This window comes from Camelina sativa, chromosome 20 (assembly GCF_000633955.1).
Source record: "Camelina sativa cultivar DH55 chromosome 20, Cs, whole genome shotgun sequence".
Classification (NCBI taxonomy): domain Eukaryota; kingdom Viridiplantae; phylum Streptophyta; class Magnoliopsida; order Brassicales; family Brassicaceae; genus Camelina; species Camelina sativa.
The window spans coordinates 16,736,500-16,748,099 of NC_025704.1; the positions used below are offsets into that span (position 1 = coordinate 16,736,500).

Here is an 11,600-nt window from a genome sequence, read left to right on the forward strand (position 1 = left end):
TTGATCAGTCCACCCTTAACAAAACCCTTTCCCAAATACATCCCATTTTTCTTAAGAACTAACTTATCAGCCTCAAAATTGATGGAAAAACCATGCTTGCTTAGAACTGTTCCAAAGATGAGATTCTTCCGCATGTCAGCTACGTGCTTCACGTTCTGCAAGGTGAGCTCACGATCAGAAGTTAGCTTCAGAACCACTTTGCCTTTACCTTCAATCTTGGACACCGCCGTGTTGCCCATGAAAAGCTGCTCATTTGACTTGTTCTGCACATAGGTGGTGAACATGGTCCTATCAGAGCATATGTGTGTGGTAGCACCAGTGTCGTAGTACCACTCCACTGGGTTGTCTTCCACCATGTTACATTCAGTAACCACCACAACCATGTCTTCTTCACTTAGGTTTGCTTGCAACTTGAGATCTTTTGCTTTGCTTTTGCAAACATCAGCCTTGTGTCCAATCTTACCACAATGATGACACTTCCCTTTGAACTTCCTCTCAAGGTTGCTCTTCTTGAAGTTTGGTCCAGATGACACCTTCAACGGTTTATGAGGAATAGAGATCCCTTTACCCTTGCCTTTAAACTTGGCCTTATGCTCAGCTACATGAACATCATGCCCTTGGCTTTGAGCATCCGAATGAGCTCCACGATTGTTGTCCTCAACTCTCAACCGACGGATGAGATCATCAAGAGACATTGCCTTACGCTTGAAGTTAAGGTAATGCTTGAAATTCGACCAGCCTGGTGGTAGCTTCTCGATCAAGCAATTCGTTTTGAAGACATTGCAGATCGACATCCCTTCCAAATCGATCTCCTGAAAGATGCGTTGAAGAGCTTCCACTTGTTCCATAATTGGTTTGGAATCCACCATCTTGAAGTTCAGGAACTTCGTAGTTGAGAATTTCTGCATCCCAGACTCATCAGTCTTGTACTTGGTCTCCAAAGCTAGCCACAATGCTTTTGAAGTCTTGTACATACTGTAGAGGTCATACAGATCATTGACCAAACGGTTCAGAATCTGACCTTTGCAACAGTAGTCTCCTTGATCCCAACTATCCATACTTCCAACCACATACACGTCAGTGTCACCTTGTGGAAGCGTTGGTGGATCCTCTGTGAGGTACCTTTCCATGTTCATGCTGGCCAAGTAGTAGCGCATCTTGTTTTGCCATGTTTTGAACCCAGCTTTGCCATCGAACTTATCTGGCATCATCCCTTGGGAAGCCGAAGGTGGTATTCCCATGTGGGTTGATCCATTACCGAACAGATTTCGGCGCACGTTTTCCATACCCGAATCGGTAAGCTTCGTCTTTTCAAGTTCTTTAGCAAGGCGTAAAGCCAACTCCGCAGGAGTTTCAACAGGGGTTGCAGGAACCCTAGCACCATCAACGTTGTTGGTGTTGTCTCCAGACATTTTTCTGTTTCACAATAAACAGATCTGATTAATATATTAATCAAACAATTCAAGTAATTAAATTACACTGAATAGTTTTGCAAACTCGCTTAACAAGCGTTCGCAGAAACTTGTTTCACAAACTCACTCCATTAAGAGCGTTCGTGGAAACCAGAGTGAGTAGAGAAGAAAGAATTAAATTAAAAGCGTTCTTCAAAAACTTTCCGTGTAAGCACCGAAAGATGAAAGCAAAAACAGTTTTTCAGAAGATTTTGAAATCGTTTTTAAAATAAAAAAAATTCGATAAATTCTCAATCCGTTTAAAGCGATAAGCAGAAAGCGGAGTTTTTTAATTAAGACTGTTAGGAGCGCAAAAATCGAATTGAGAAAATATGTGAATTATATTTAAATTAACGAAATCAGAAACGAATTACAACAGCATAATATAAAGCAGTAAATAAATCACGGAGGCAAGATATGATATCTCTTTCCTTAATTCAATAAATCGGCCGTAAGTGCTTTCGGACAATCACGATTTATGAATCCCAGGATACAACCGATCACGAACTATTACAGTAGCACACCAATAATAGAACTCAAGCGAACAGATCTACGTTATACTCTCGAGACTACTAAACTAAGAACTTACTTGGACTAAGCAAGGGAGAGGGAGAGAGAGATCTTCAGAGGAAGGAGTGTTTCTGTTTTTGTGTGTGAAAAATAATGAGAGGTTATGTCTCTATATATAGTGGAAGGAGGGAACTCTCAAGAAAATATTCAGTGAATATTCTCGGAGTGCTGTCCAAGTTTGCTTGGAGTTCACACCAAGTCTTTCCAAAAAATTAAATGGGCCTACATCAGTCTCAAGCGCCAAAAAGCCCAAAAATCCAAAAGCCCAAGAGACCACAGCCCGCGTCCGAGACCAGCCCGGCCGGGCCGGGCCCGGCCCGCGTCCAGCCCATCCCGCATCCATGCTCGGCCCGGTTCGGTTTGGTTCGCGTGTGGGAACCTTCCCTCTTCCTTCTACACACTTTTGAAACTAGAAGAGTGTGAAACTATATATATATATGAGTGAAAAATCAACCATATTTCCGATGTGGGATATTTCCCAAACCATCCCAAGTAGCTCACTTCACACTCTTATTTCTCATTCAAATCAACTCCGTTTTGGACGTATGAGTATACCATCTTGTAGTACTCGTTACCAGCTTTCCATTTCACTATTGACCAGACAATTCCGATCAGCCATTTGGCCGGAATTTGGCCGGAAAGTCTCCGGAAAGTCATTGTCCCAAAACCTGCAATTTTCTGAAACTTGTTTCTGAAAATTCAGTTCCAACAATTACATGTTAGAAGCTTGTATAGAGCGGTAGCGTTAGAACGAGTTTTTCTTGTCTGGTTGGAGTTGATAACGCAAAGCAGAAGTAATAACCCTATTTTACATTCTCTTGCTCATTTGCTTATTTTGTATGATAAAAGCATGAAGACTCCTAATTTTGCCTTCCGGTCGGACCTCCCTATGGACATCTTGACATCTGTGTTCAAACGTTTGAGTTTTGTTGATTTACACCGCGCTAAGATTGTGTGTCTCAATTGGTATTCGTGTTCAAAACAAACGTTGCTCTGTAAAAAAAGACATCCATGGCTGATTCTGTTTCCAGAGAACGATGTTTGTAGTCTGTATAACCCGGATGAAGGTAGGGTTTACAAAACAAAAAGAGACTTTTCAGGGATCAGATTCTTGGAAAACTCAGGTAACTGGTTCTTGGTTCTTGATTCCAAATCTAAGCTCTACATCATAAATTTGTTTAGCGAGAAACATATCGATCTTCCACCTTTAGAGTCGATGAAGAGGGATCACTATAGTCTTGAACGAGTCGGAGATAATGAATTCAAGGAGGTAGTAGTATTCGGATTTGGACGTCCCTCAGTTACCATCCTCAATGCGAAAGATCTAACAAGAATGATGATACCCTTATGCCATTTCGTCCGCGTGATTATGTTTATGAAACAATTAGCTATAACATTGCAGTTACAACATCAGGAGAGGTTTTGTTGGTTGAGATCTACTTTTACAAAACAACAATGCAGAGGAGGTTCAGTCTTTTCAAGAAGGATCCTAATCCAGACCCGGATGCTATTTTGAACAACCCGAACCCGCTTGTTGAGGTATATTCTCTAGGTGATGAGGCACTGCTTCTTGATTTGGGCATCACCGTGCCTGCTGACCATACCCTTGGCATCGAGCCAAACTCTATCTATTTTACCCGTCATGACCGTGCTTGTAAACGTGGCTTGGAACCTTCATGCCTTGACATATGTGTGTTCAACCTTGCAACAAAGAACCTCAAACGCTTCCCCGGTCTCTCCAACTTGTGGCTCACGGATGCTCGATGGTTTCTCCCGTCATGATCTTGATTTGTTTTACTTTTCTTGGAGAGATCACACTTTTTCTCTTCTGTTATATTTTAATTTTATGTGTATCGAATAAGCTTTGGAGACATATTCAACACTGGAAACTTTTTCTTTTTGCAGTTTTGTTTTTAACTGACATTAATCTAACCCATATATAACAACAATCTGAATAAATGCCACCAAAATTTATGTTTTTTTAATCGTATTTTTAGATAATTTTCCAAAAAAAATCTGTAAAAAATTCTGATTGTGTGTATTACGAAAAGTTGCAATTGTTCATTTGTTTTTTTTGTTGTAAAACATCAATTGTTCATTATAGAGTTGTGTATCTTCGAATATTCATATATTTTGAAATATATATATACTAGATTAGGACCCATCCGATGTGCGGCTTTAGAGTTTATAGAATAAAATTAAATTTAACAAAGAATATAAAGTAAATATTTTAGTAAATAAAAACTATCTATAAAAGTAAATAGATACACCGAGGTGTCTAATGTGATATTTGGTGTAAAAGGTGCGACTATGCGGTTGAGATTATTAATCACTTTTTTTTTGAATTCTCTCGGTCGTGTGAAGTTTGAGATTTATCTCCGACTCTAGTCTCGTTTGAGGGATTTCCATATGAGTTGGTGTAATCGAAGTTGAACAGGGTGATATTGATCAAGTTTTTCAATTACCATAGATTTTATGGGCAATCTGGAAGGCCATAAAAAGTTTTTCAAGGTTTAGAGATTGAGACAAATGATATAATTAGTCAGGCTTTTGGCGATAAGTTAGCCTGGGAAGAGGCGCTCTCTTTTGCGGCGGTCATGTCAGCTCCATCTCCGACTTTGGATGTCCAGGTTTTTTCACCTTGTTGTCAGATTGATGGTTCTTGGAAACCAACCAATGTGCATTCAGGATTGGGATGGTGGTGTTACGTTGGTGAGGAGCGAACCTTGTTGTTGGGGGCCAAGTGTCTAAGATAGAGCCCCTCTCCCTGCATTTGGAGTTAAAAGTGTTGTTGTGGGCAATGGAATGGATACGTGCTGCAGGGATTGCTTGTCAATATTTCGAGACTAATAGTGCTGAGTTACTCACTATGGTGCAGTACCTTGAAGACTGGTCGTCCTTCTCCAACCTGCTCAATGAGTTTAACTCACTGGAGTCCTTCCCACTATTCTCCATCTCTTGGATCCCGCGTGCATCAAATACGAAGGCAGATTGTCTTGTTCGTGCTTCGCATTCTCTTATCTCTATAGTTTCTTTTGTAAACCCCTTCTCTCTGGCTTGTGCAACTAACCGAGGAATTTCCTTTTAATTTATTGTTTGGTTGAAAAAAGAAAGTAATATAGATACACTTTTAGTTAAAGAAAATAGTTTTAGATGAGTTCAAAGTTATTAAAATTAAATTAAATTTAACAAAGAATATATGTTTAATTCTTTTCGTAAAGAAAAACAATATATAAAAGTAAAGAGATAAACTTTTAGTTATAGAAAATAGTTGTTTTTTTTTTGCTATAATACACTAATGTATAACCATTTACAAATCTACTATCTACATTACCACTAAAAAAGTATTTGTACAAACAAATATATTTTACTGTTAAAATATACTCTTTAGTCTTTACTACTACCAACAAATTATTTGTATGAACACATTAAATAACCTATTATATATCTCTTCACTTTAACATTTTTATAGTTACAAAAACGCATATGTATTCTTACATACTCTTATCTTATATATTACATTAGCAGTCTTTTTGAATAAATTATTTGATTGGTGAATAAAATATGAGACGATCTATTTTTTCTTTTTTTATTTTTCACTTCAACAATATTTTTCTTTATGTAAAGGTGAGTATTTACATTTTTTTAGAAACATTAATTAATTGTATAATTTTCACAGTCATTTTTTTATCTTATATAAAAAGTAATCATTTTTCTTATAAAATTAGCAACTTAAAATTAAAATAAGTAAACATATTATAATTTCAAATTTTGTGATATATATATATATATTTATAATTTCCTTATAATGATCTTTTCTAAAATTTAAAGCTGTTTAAATTTTATAATTTTTTATAATTGCCTTTTAATATTTTTAGAACTGTTAAAAATAAAACTTTTGTTTTACATTTGGAAGTTTACAAAGGTTTTTTTCTTTAAAGGAATTTATATAAAATTAACTTTTCTTTTCTCTATTCTACTTTTATGTAAAACCTTTTTATGGTAGGTTTTGAATTTTAACATTTTTATTTTAAATTTTTCTAATAAATTTAGAATTGACATGTGTTAACATCTGATTGATACAATTGACACGTGTCACGATCTTATTTTGACATCAAGCTTTATATAATAAGATAGGTCTGTTTGAACTGTTTTTTTTTTTTTTGCCATGACTAAATGAAAATAATATAAATTTTCTAACTTATTCTCTAGAATTCATTCTTTTAAAAGCAAAGAAATTCCTCCTATTCTTAATTTAACAAAAGATTTTTGGAATGATGAATATGATTTATAACTTTTAGTTAATTTTAAATATAAAAATTTAAAAAAAAATACCTAGAGTTTTTTTTTCTAAGAGTTAGATGGATTATATAGTGAGTTTTTAGATTTGACTCTTGAGTCTTGTATAATATGACAAGTTTTTTTTTCAACTTTTCTTATCGATGTGACATTTGACGTTTTATTTTTGCGACACATGTATTTTACGTTAATTTGAAGTTTGATCCTTTAAATTTATTTACTTAGAAAAGTATTCATTTCTTTTATCTTCCTTTACCAAATCTTTAATTATTTTTGGTTTGTATTGTTTAGTATTATTTCATAGCAAGAATCTATATAGTTTACTTTGGTCCAAGAAAAAGTAATCCATCTTACAAGAATATATTTCATCTATTTTAATTTATACCATTTATAAATTCCTCACTAATTTCTCTTTAAATTTCTTTACGAAGAAAATTGTTCATTTATTTTCTTTTCGTCTACCAAATTTTTAATTATTTTTGGGTTTTTAATTTAGTATTACTTCATAGCAAGAATCTCTAAAGTTTACTTTTGTTAAAGAAAAAGTAATTTATTTTACAAGAATATTCTATTTTGTTTTTACAATTTATAAATTCCTCACTAATTTTTTTCTCACAACTTTAGCTTTATTACCAAACTATTTTTATCGGTTTCACTTGTCAATATTTACTATATATTAAACTATAATAAAGTATATTTAACTATATATGTCATTATGAGAAATTTTCGTTTGGCACCACTCAATTTTTTTAACATGTGTCAATTTTTTTCTTAATTAAATAAAAATACACATTATTGCTAAAACTAAATTGTCTACACACATTTATTTAGTTTGGGACATTTTATTTGTTCAGTTTCTTTAGGTTACATTTACTTCGCTCAATCAATTACCTTTAAGACATTATGCATATGACAAAATTAATTACAATTAATATGTTTTATAACTGTATTTATTGTCATGAATGTGTTTACTCAGAGTAATGTGTCAATGGAATTTTTTTTACAAACTGCAAACAATGTTTAGTATTTAGAGTATAAGATTAAAAGCTCGTGACAAAAAAAAAAGATTAAAAGCATGATGCTAATTTTAGAATTTTAGAAATGATGTGATAAATTTAAAAACAAAACTTATTTTTATGCAATTTGTGAAAATTGTCCATCTTTTAACACTCTTCTGTAACGCCCGTGTCTCCAAAAAAAAAAGAAAATTTGTGTGTATGTCGGGAATTGGAGTAAAGCTGGTTTAATTTTAGTTGGTTTATTAACTTGATTGAGTTATTAATTAAATTAGAACTGGTTTAATTAATTCTTAGTTTAGTTTAATTGTGGTTTAATCGATTTAAACCAAGAAACCCTATCGTTCCCTTTAGAAACGGTCTACGCCTATTTTCTTCTCGGGGGGGGNGGGGGGGACGTTGGTCGATGGTCGCCACCAGAGAGATGAAAGGAGAGAGAAGCTCGATGGTGGTAAGAGGAAGAGAGGGGATGAGTTCGGTTTCGGGGTTAGAGAAAGAGCTAAACTATGGTTCGTGAGAGGAGAGAAGGGCGAGGTGGTGTTGGCGTGTGATGAAGAGGGGATCGAGACTGGACCCTCGTTGCGTACAGCTTGTGCCCTCGTGTGTAACGTTTTCACCGGAGAGTAAACCGGTGATGCCGAGAAAGGTAAATGGCTTAGCTCGATTGTGTTGCCGTTGTGGTTTGTTATGTTGTTCGTGTTGGTTGCCGCCGTTTGTGAACCACGAGACTCTCGTTGTGAACAACCTGTGTCTTCGCGTGTCACGTCTTCATCGGAGGGCAAACCATTGTTGTGAACAACCCCTTAACTCTCGTGTATGTTGTTGTGTTATGTGAGTCGCTGATTTGTGAGTTTGGTGGTCATGGGAGAGGATCGTATTTTCTTAGTGGTCTGAGTTCGCTGATTATTAAAGTGATTATGTAATCGTAAGAGAGAAAGTGTTTTGTCATGATTGTTCTAGTTGCCACCACCGTTGTTGTTGTGGCTGGCTCGTGTTTGTAATAGTCAGTGTATGTAATGGCTTACGTTGATCAATGTTTGGGTAAAGAGATAAAAGGCGTAGAGCCTGGTTTGGTGGTGATGTAAGGAGGAGAGGGATGAGCCGTGTATGTATATCAGTATATGCATACATGTAAGCATCTCCTTCTCCATGGAGTTGTTTGTGTTCGTGTTGTCTTCCGACTCAAGAGGAGGAGAAGCAACGTGAGTCCTAGAGCAAGGGATGTTGTTATCAAAAAGGAGAGAGAGACGCGATGGAGTCATGACGCATATGAGAGAGAGAGACGCGGCGGAGGTGGGGAAGCCTCTTGTGGGTCTGGATAGTCATGTTATGGCTGTGTAAATCTTCTCTAGTGATGGGAGAACAGAGCAGAGTGAACAGAACTGAAGAGGAGAAAGAAAGTGAAAGAAGGTTGGAGATAAAGGCAGTGTGGAGTAGCACTTTGTAGGCTCGCCAGAGCCGGATCTTATATTGGTTTGGAAAGGTGATTATACTGGCGTGATCTCCATCATGCCAAGAGTCAACAGAATCTGAAATATTTTCATTTGGAGTTGATATCGTGGAGTTATGTTCGTGACTTCCTGGACAAGTAATTCGCTGAAACTGTGAAATCTGGGGCAAGTATGAACCTTAGAAACTGTTCCGAGATAGCTCTTTCTAGGCGGCATTTGGCGGTTCAAACCTTGTCTGATCGTGAAGAAATTTGGTAGAGAGACTCGTCATAGTCCGGGCTTCATATCCAACGGTGGAACTCCGATTTCAACGGTTAGTTTATGAATTATTCGAGTGTTTATATAAGCTTTTGTATGGATTGAATTGTGTGAAGTTGTGTTGTTGGTTGAACCAACAAGCTCGGTTCGAGCTAGAACCTCTGTAAGCTTATGGAGCAAGGTCATGGTGGTTGTAGAACCAAGTTAGAGCTCAGGAATGCCGGGTTAAAGCTAAGACGGTGAATCGATGGATTCGTCGGAGAAGTGTTTCCGTGGCTGGACGAAATAAAGTATTCCAGCCCACCTCTCTTGTTACTCGGTCGCTAGGGGTGGTTGGTTGTGCGACTCAGTAACTAGATGAGGTGGTGTTTGGGATACATGCTTAAGTGGCTTGTTCGGGTGGATCATGAAGTGGCCAGTTGGAGGAGTAATCAGAGTCTATAAATGTAAAATGCTTGTGGAGCTGAAGTACGTTTGTATGATTACTATTAGTAGCTGGAGAGTATGAAATAGTTTGCTTTAGCTAGTATTTGTGGAACTTTTAAGTAAGAAGCGGTTAACGCCGGTTGTCTTGTCAGAATTATGGGGTTCCGATGAGAATGTTTACCGTGTGTCCGGTGTAAGGATTGGGAATCCGGGTGCGGTTGTTTCACCTTCATAATTATAACTTATATATATTTAAATTATTTTCAAGGAATATATAAATAGTATAAGATTAAAAGCATGATGCTATTTTAAGAATTTTAGAAATGATGTGTTAAATTTTTTTGGGGTACGTTAGATTTAATTGGTATATTTAGTTGTAGTGTTGGTACACTTATGGTTAAAGTAGATTAATTAGATAGATATATGATTGCGTTAGATTAAGTTGGTAGAGGAACTGCCTTTGATGATAGACTTATGTGTTGAGCGGGTAGATCGATAGACTTAAAAGGTAGGGAAGATATTTATGGTAGACTAATGGCCCGTTGCAACAAATATATGTGACAGACTTAGTCCTTAACAGATATTTTTGGTATACTTTCTTTGTTTTTTGAAATAGTTTTAGTAGTGTAATGGTAGACTTCTAATTTGTGGTAGATTAAGTAGGCATTTGTGACAGCTGTAAGTCTTACCAGAATAATACGAATTTGTTTGATCAAGCAAAGACAGTATAAAGTTGCGATAGACTTATAGGAGGATCTATATAACTCACTTTTTATAGGTTTTTAAGTTAGAAATCAGATGTTGAGATGAAAATCTATAATAGTTGAGTAAAAATCCCACAAATGAAACAAAAAAAATAGACATAAGTCATGAAAAAATAAAGTGAGGCAGGAGAAATTAGGGTTTTCAGCCGTATGTTAGAAGTAGAAGACGAGGATATTCTGGTAATTTTGGGTTCATTAAACCTAAAATCGAACGTGTACGTACATATAAACGTGTACGTACATATGAACGCATACGTACATAAGTTATGAACGCATACATACATATGAACACACAAATTGTTTACAAACAAAACATTCAAAACATGTACGTACACAAGTTATTTTAATGTAACATTCAAAACAAGTACTTATGTGAGAAACGTGATAGCAATCATCATAAAGCGAACTATGTCATTCAATCTTGTTTGAGACTAATTAGGGAGATAAGTGAAACAATCACACATAAAGATATGTATAACTAAAAGGTGTATTATCACATTCTCTCACCATATTCTCACAATGACAATTAAATCCACCGTTGAGTATAGTTATAGAAGTGTCAAACCCACCATTGAACATAGTTATATAGGTGTCAAAAATATAAGATATGCATGTTGCAGTTTGGGTGTACGTACATAACGTTTTTTTGTTTAATGTATGTTGCAGTTTGGTGTATGTACAAACGTTCTTGAGATTAGTGTACGTACATAATCAGGAGTCATCATACTCATCATCTTCAGTCTCAGCTTATGGCTTTTCCTGAAGAGGAAGAAGCTACTAGAAGTTCTTGAAGACTGGGAGGTATAGTTTGGTCCTCATAGGTTTGCTTTTAAAGATCTACACACTGCAACAAAGGGTTTCAAGGATACTGAGATTCTCGGTAAAGGAGGATTTGGGAAAGTCTATAAAGATACCTTACCAGTTTACAACGTAGAGATTGCGGTGAAGATGGTTTCTCATGATTCAAGACAAGGAATGAGAAGTTCATTACTGAGATTGCAACCATTGGGCGTCTCAGACACCCTAACTTAGTTTGGCTACAGGGTTATTGCAGACACAAAGGTGAACTCTACTTGGTGTATGATTGTATGCCAAAAGGAAGCCTTGATAAGTTCCTCTACCACCGACAGATAATGAGTCTTGAATGGTCACAAAGATTCAAGATTATTAAAGACGTAGCTTCTGGACTTTGTTACTTGCACCAACAATGGGTGCAGGTGATTATCCACATGGATATTAAACCAGCCAATGTCCTCCTTGACGCTAATATGAAGGCAAAACTTGGTGACTTTGGTCTCGCAAAGCTCTGTGATCATGGGATTGATCCTCAGACCTCTCATGTGGCAGGTACCTTTTTGTATTTTG

At 36.2% G+C, this 11,600-nt stretch overlaps 1 protein-coding gene and 1 pseudogene across 1 annotated transcript; both read left to right on the forward strand.

The window, feature by feature from the left end:
- Positions 2,872–3,803, forward strand: LOC109131203 (F-box protein At5g25290-like). The gene is made up of 2 exons (XM_019241891.1): positions 2,872–3,291; positions 3,354–3,803. The coding sequence occupies exons 1-2, from the start codon at positions 2,872–2,874 to the stop codon at positions 3,801–3,803; spliced, it is 870 nt and encodes a 289-aa protein (XP_019097436.1).
- Positions 4,822–11,600, forward strand: part of LOC104772588 — a 7,651-nt pseudogene continuing 872 nt past the window's right edge.

Bases quoted from the DNA above. Each gene is read 5' to 3' on its own strand.
- LOC109131203 (XM_019241891.1), top strand. From the start codon at position 2,872: ATGAAGACTCCTAATTTTGCCTTCCGGTCGGACCTCCCTATGGACATC. The intron at 3,292-3,353 runs GTAGTAGTATTC...AGATCTAACAAG, and splicing joins GAGATAATGAATTCAAGGAG to AATGATGATACCCTTATGCC.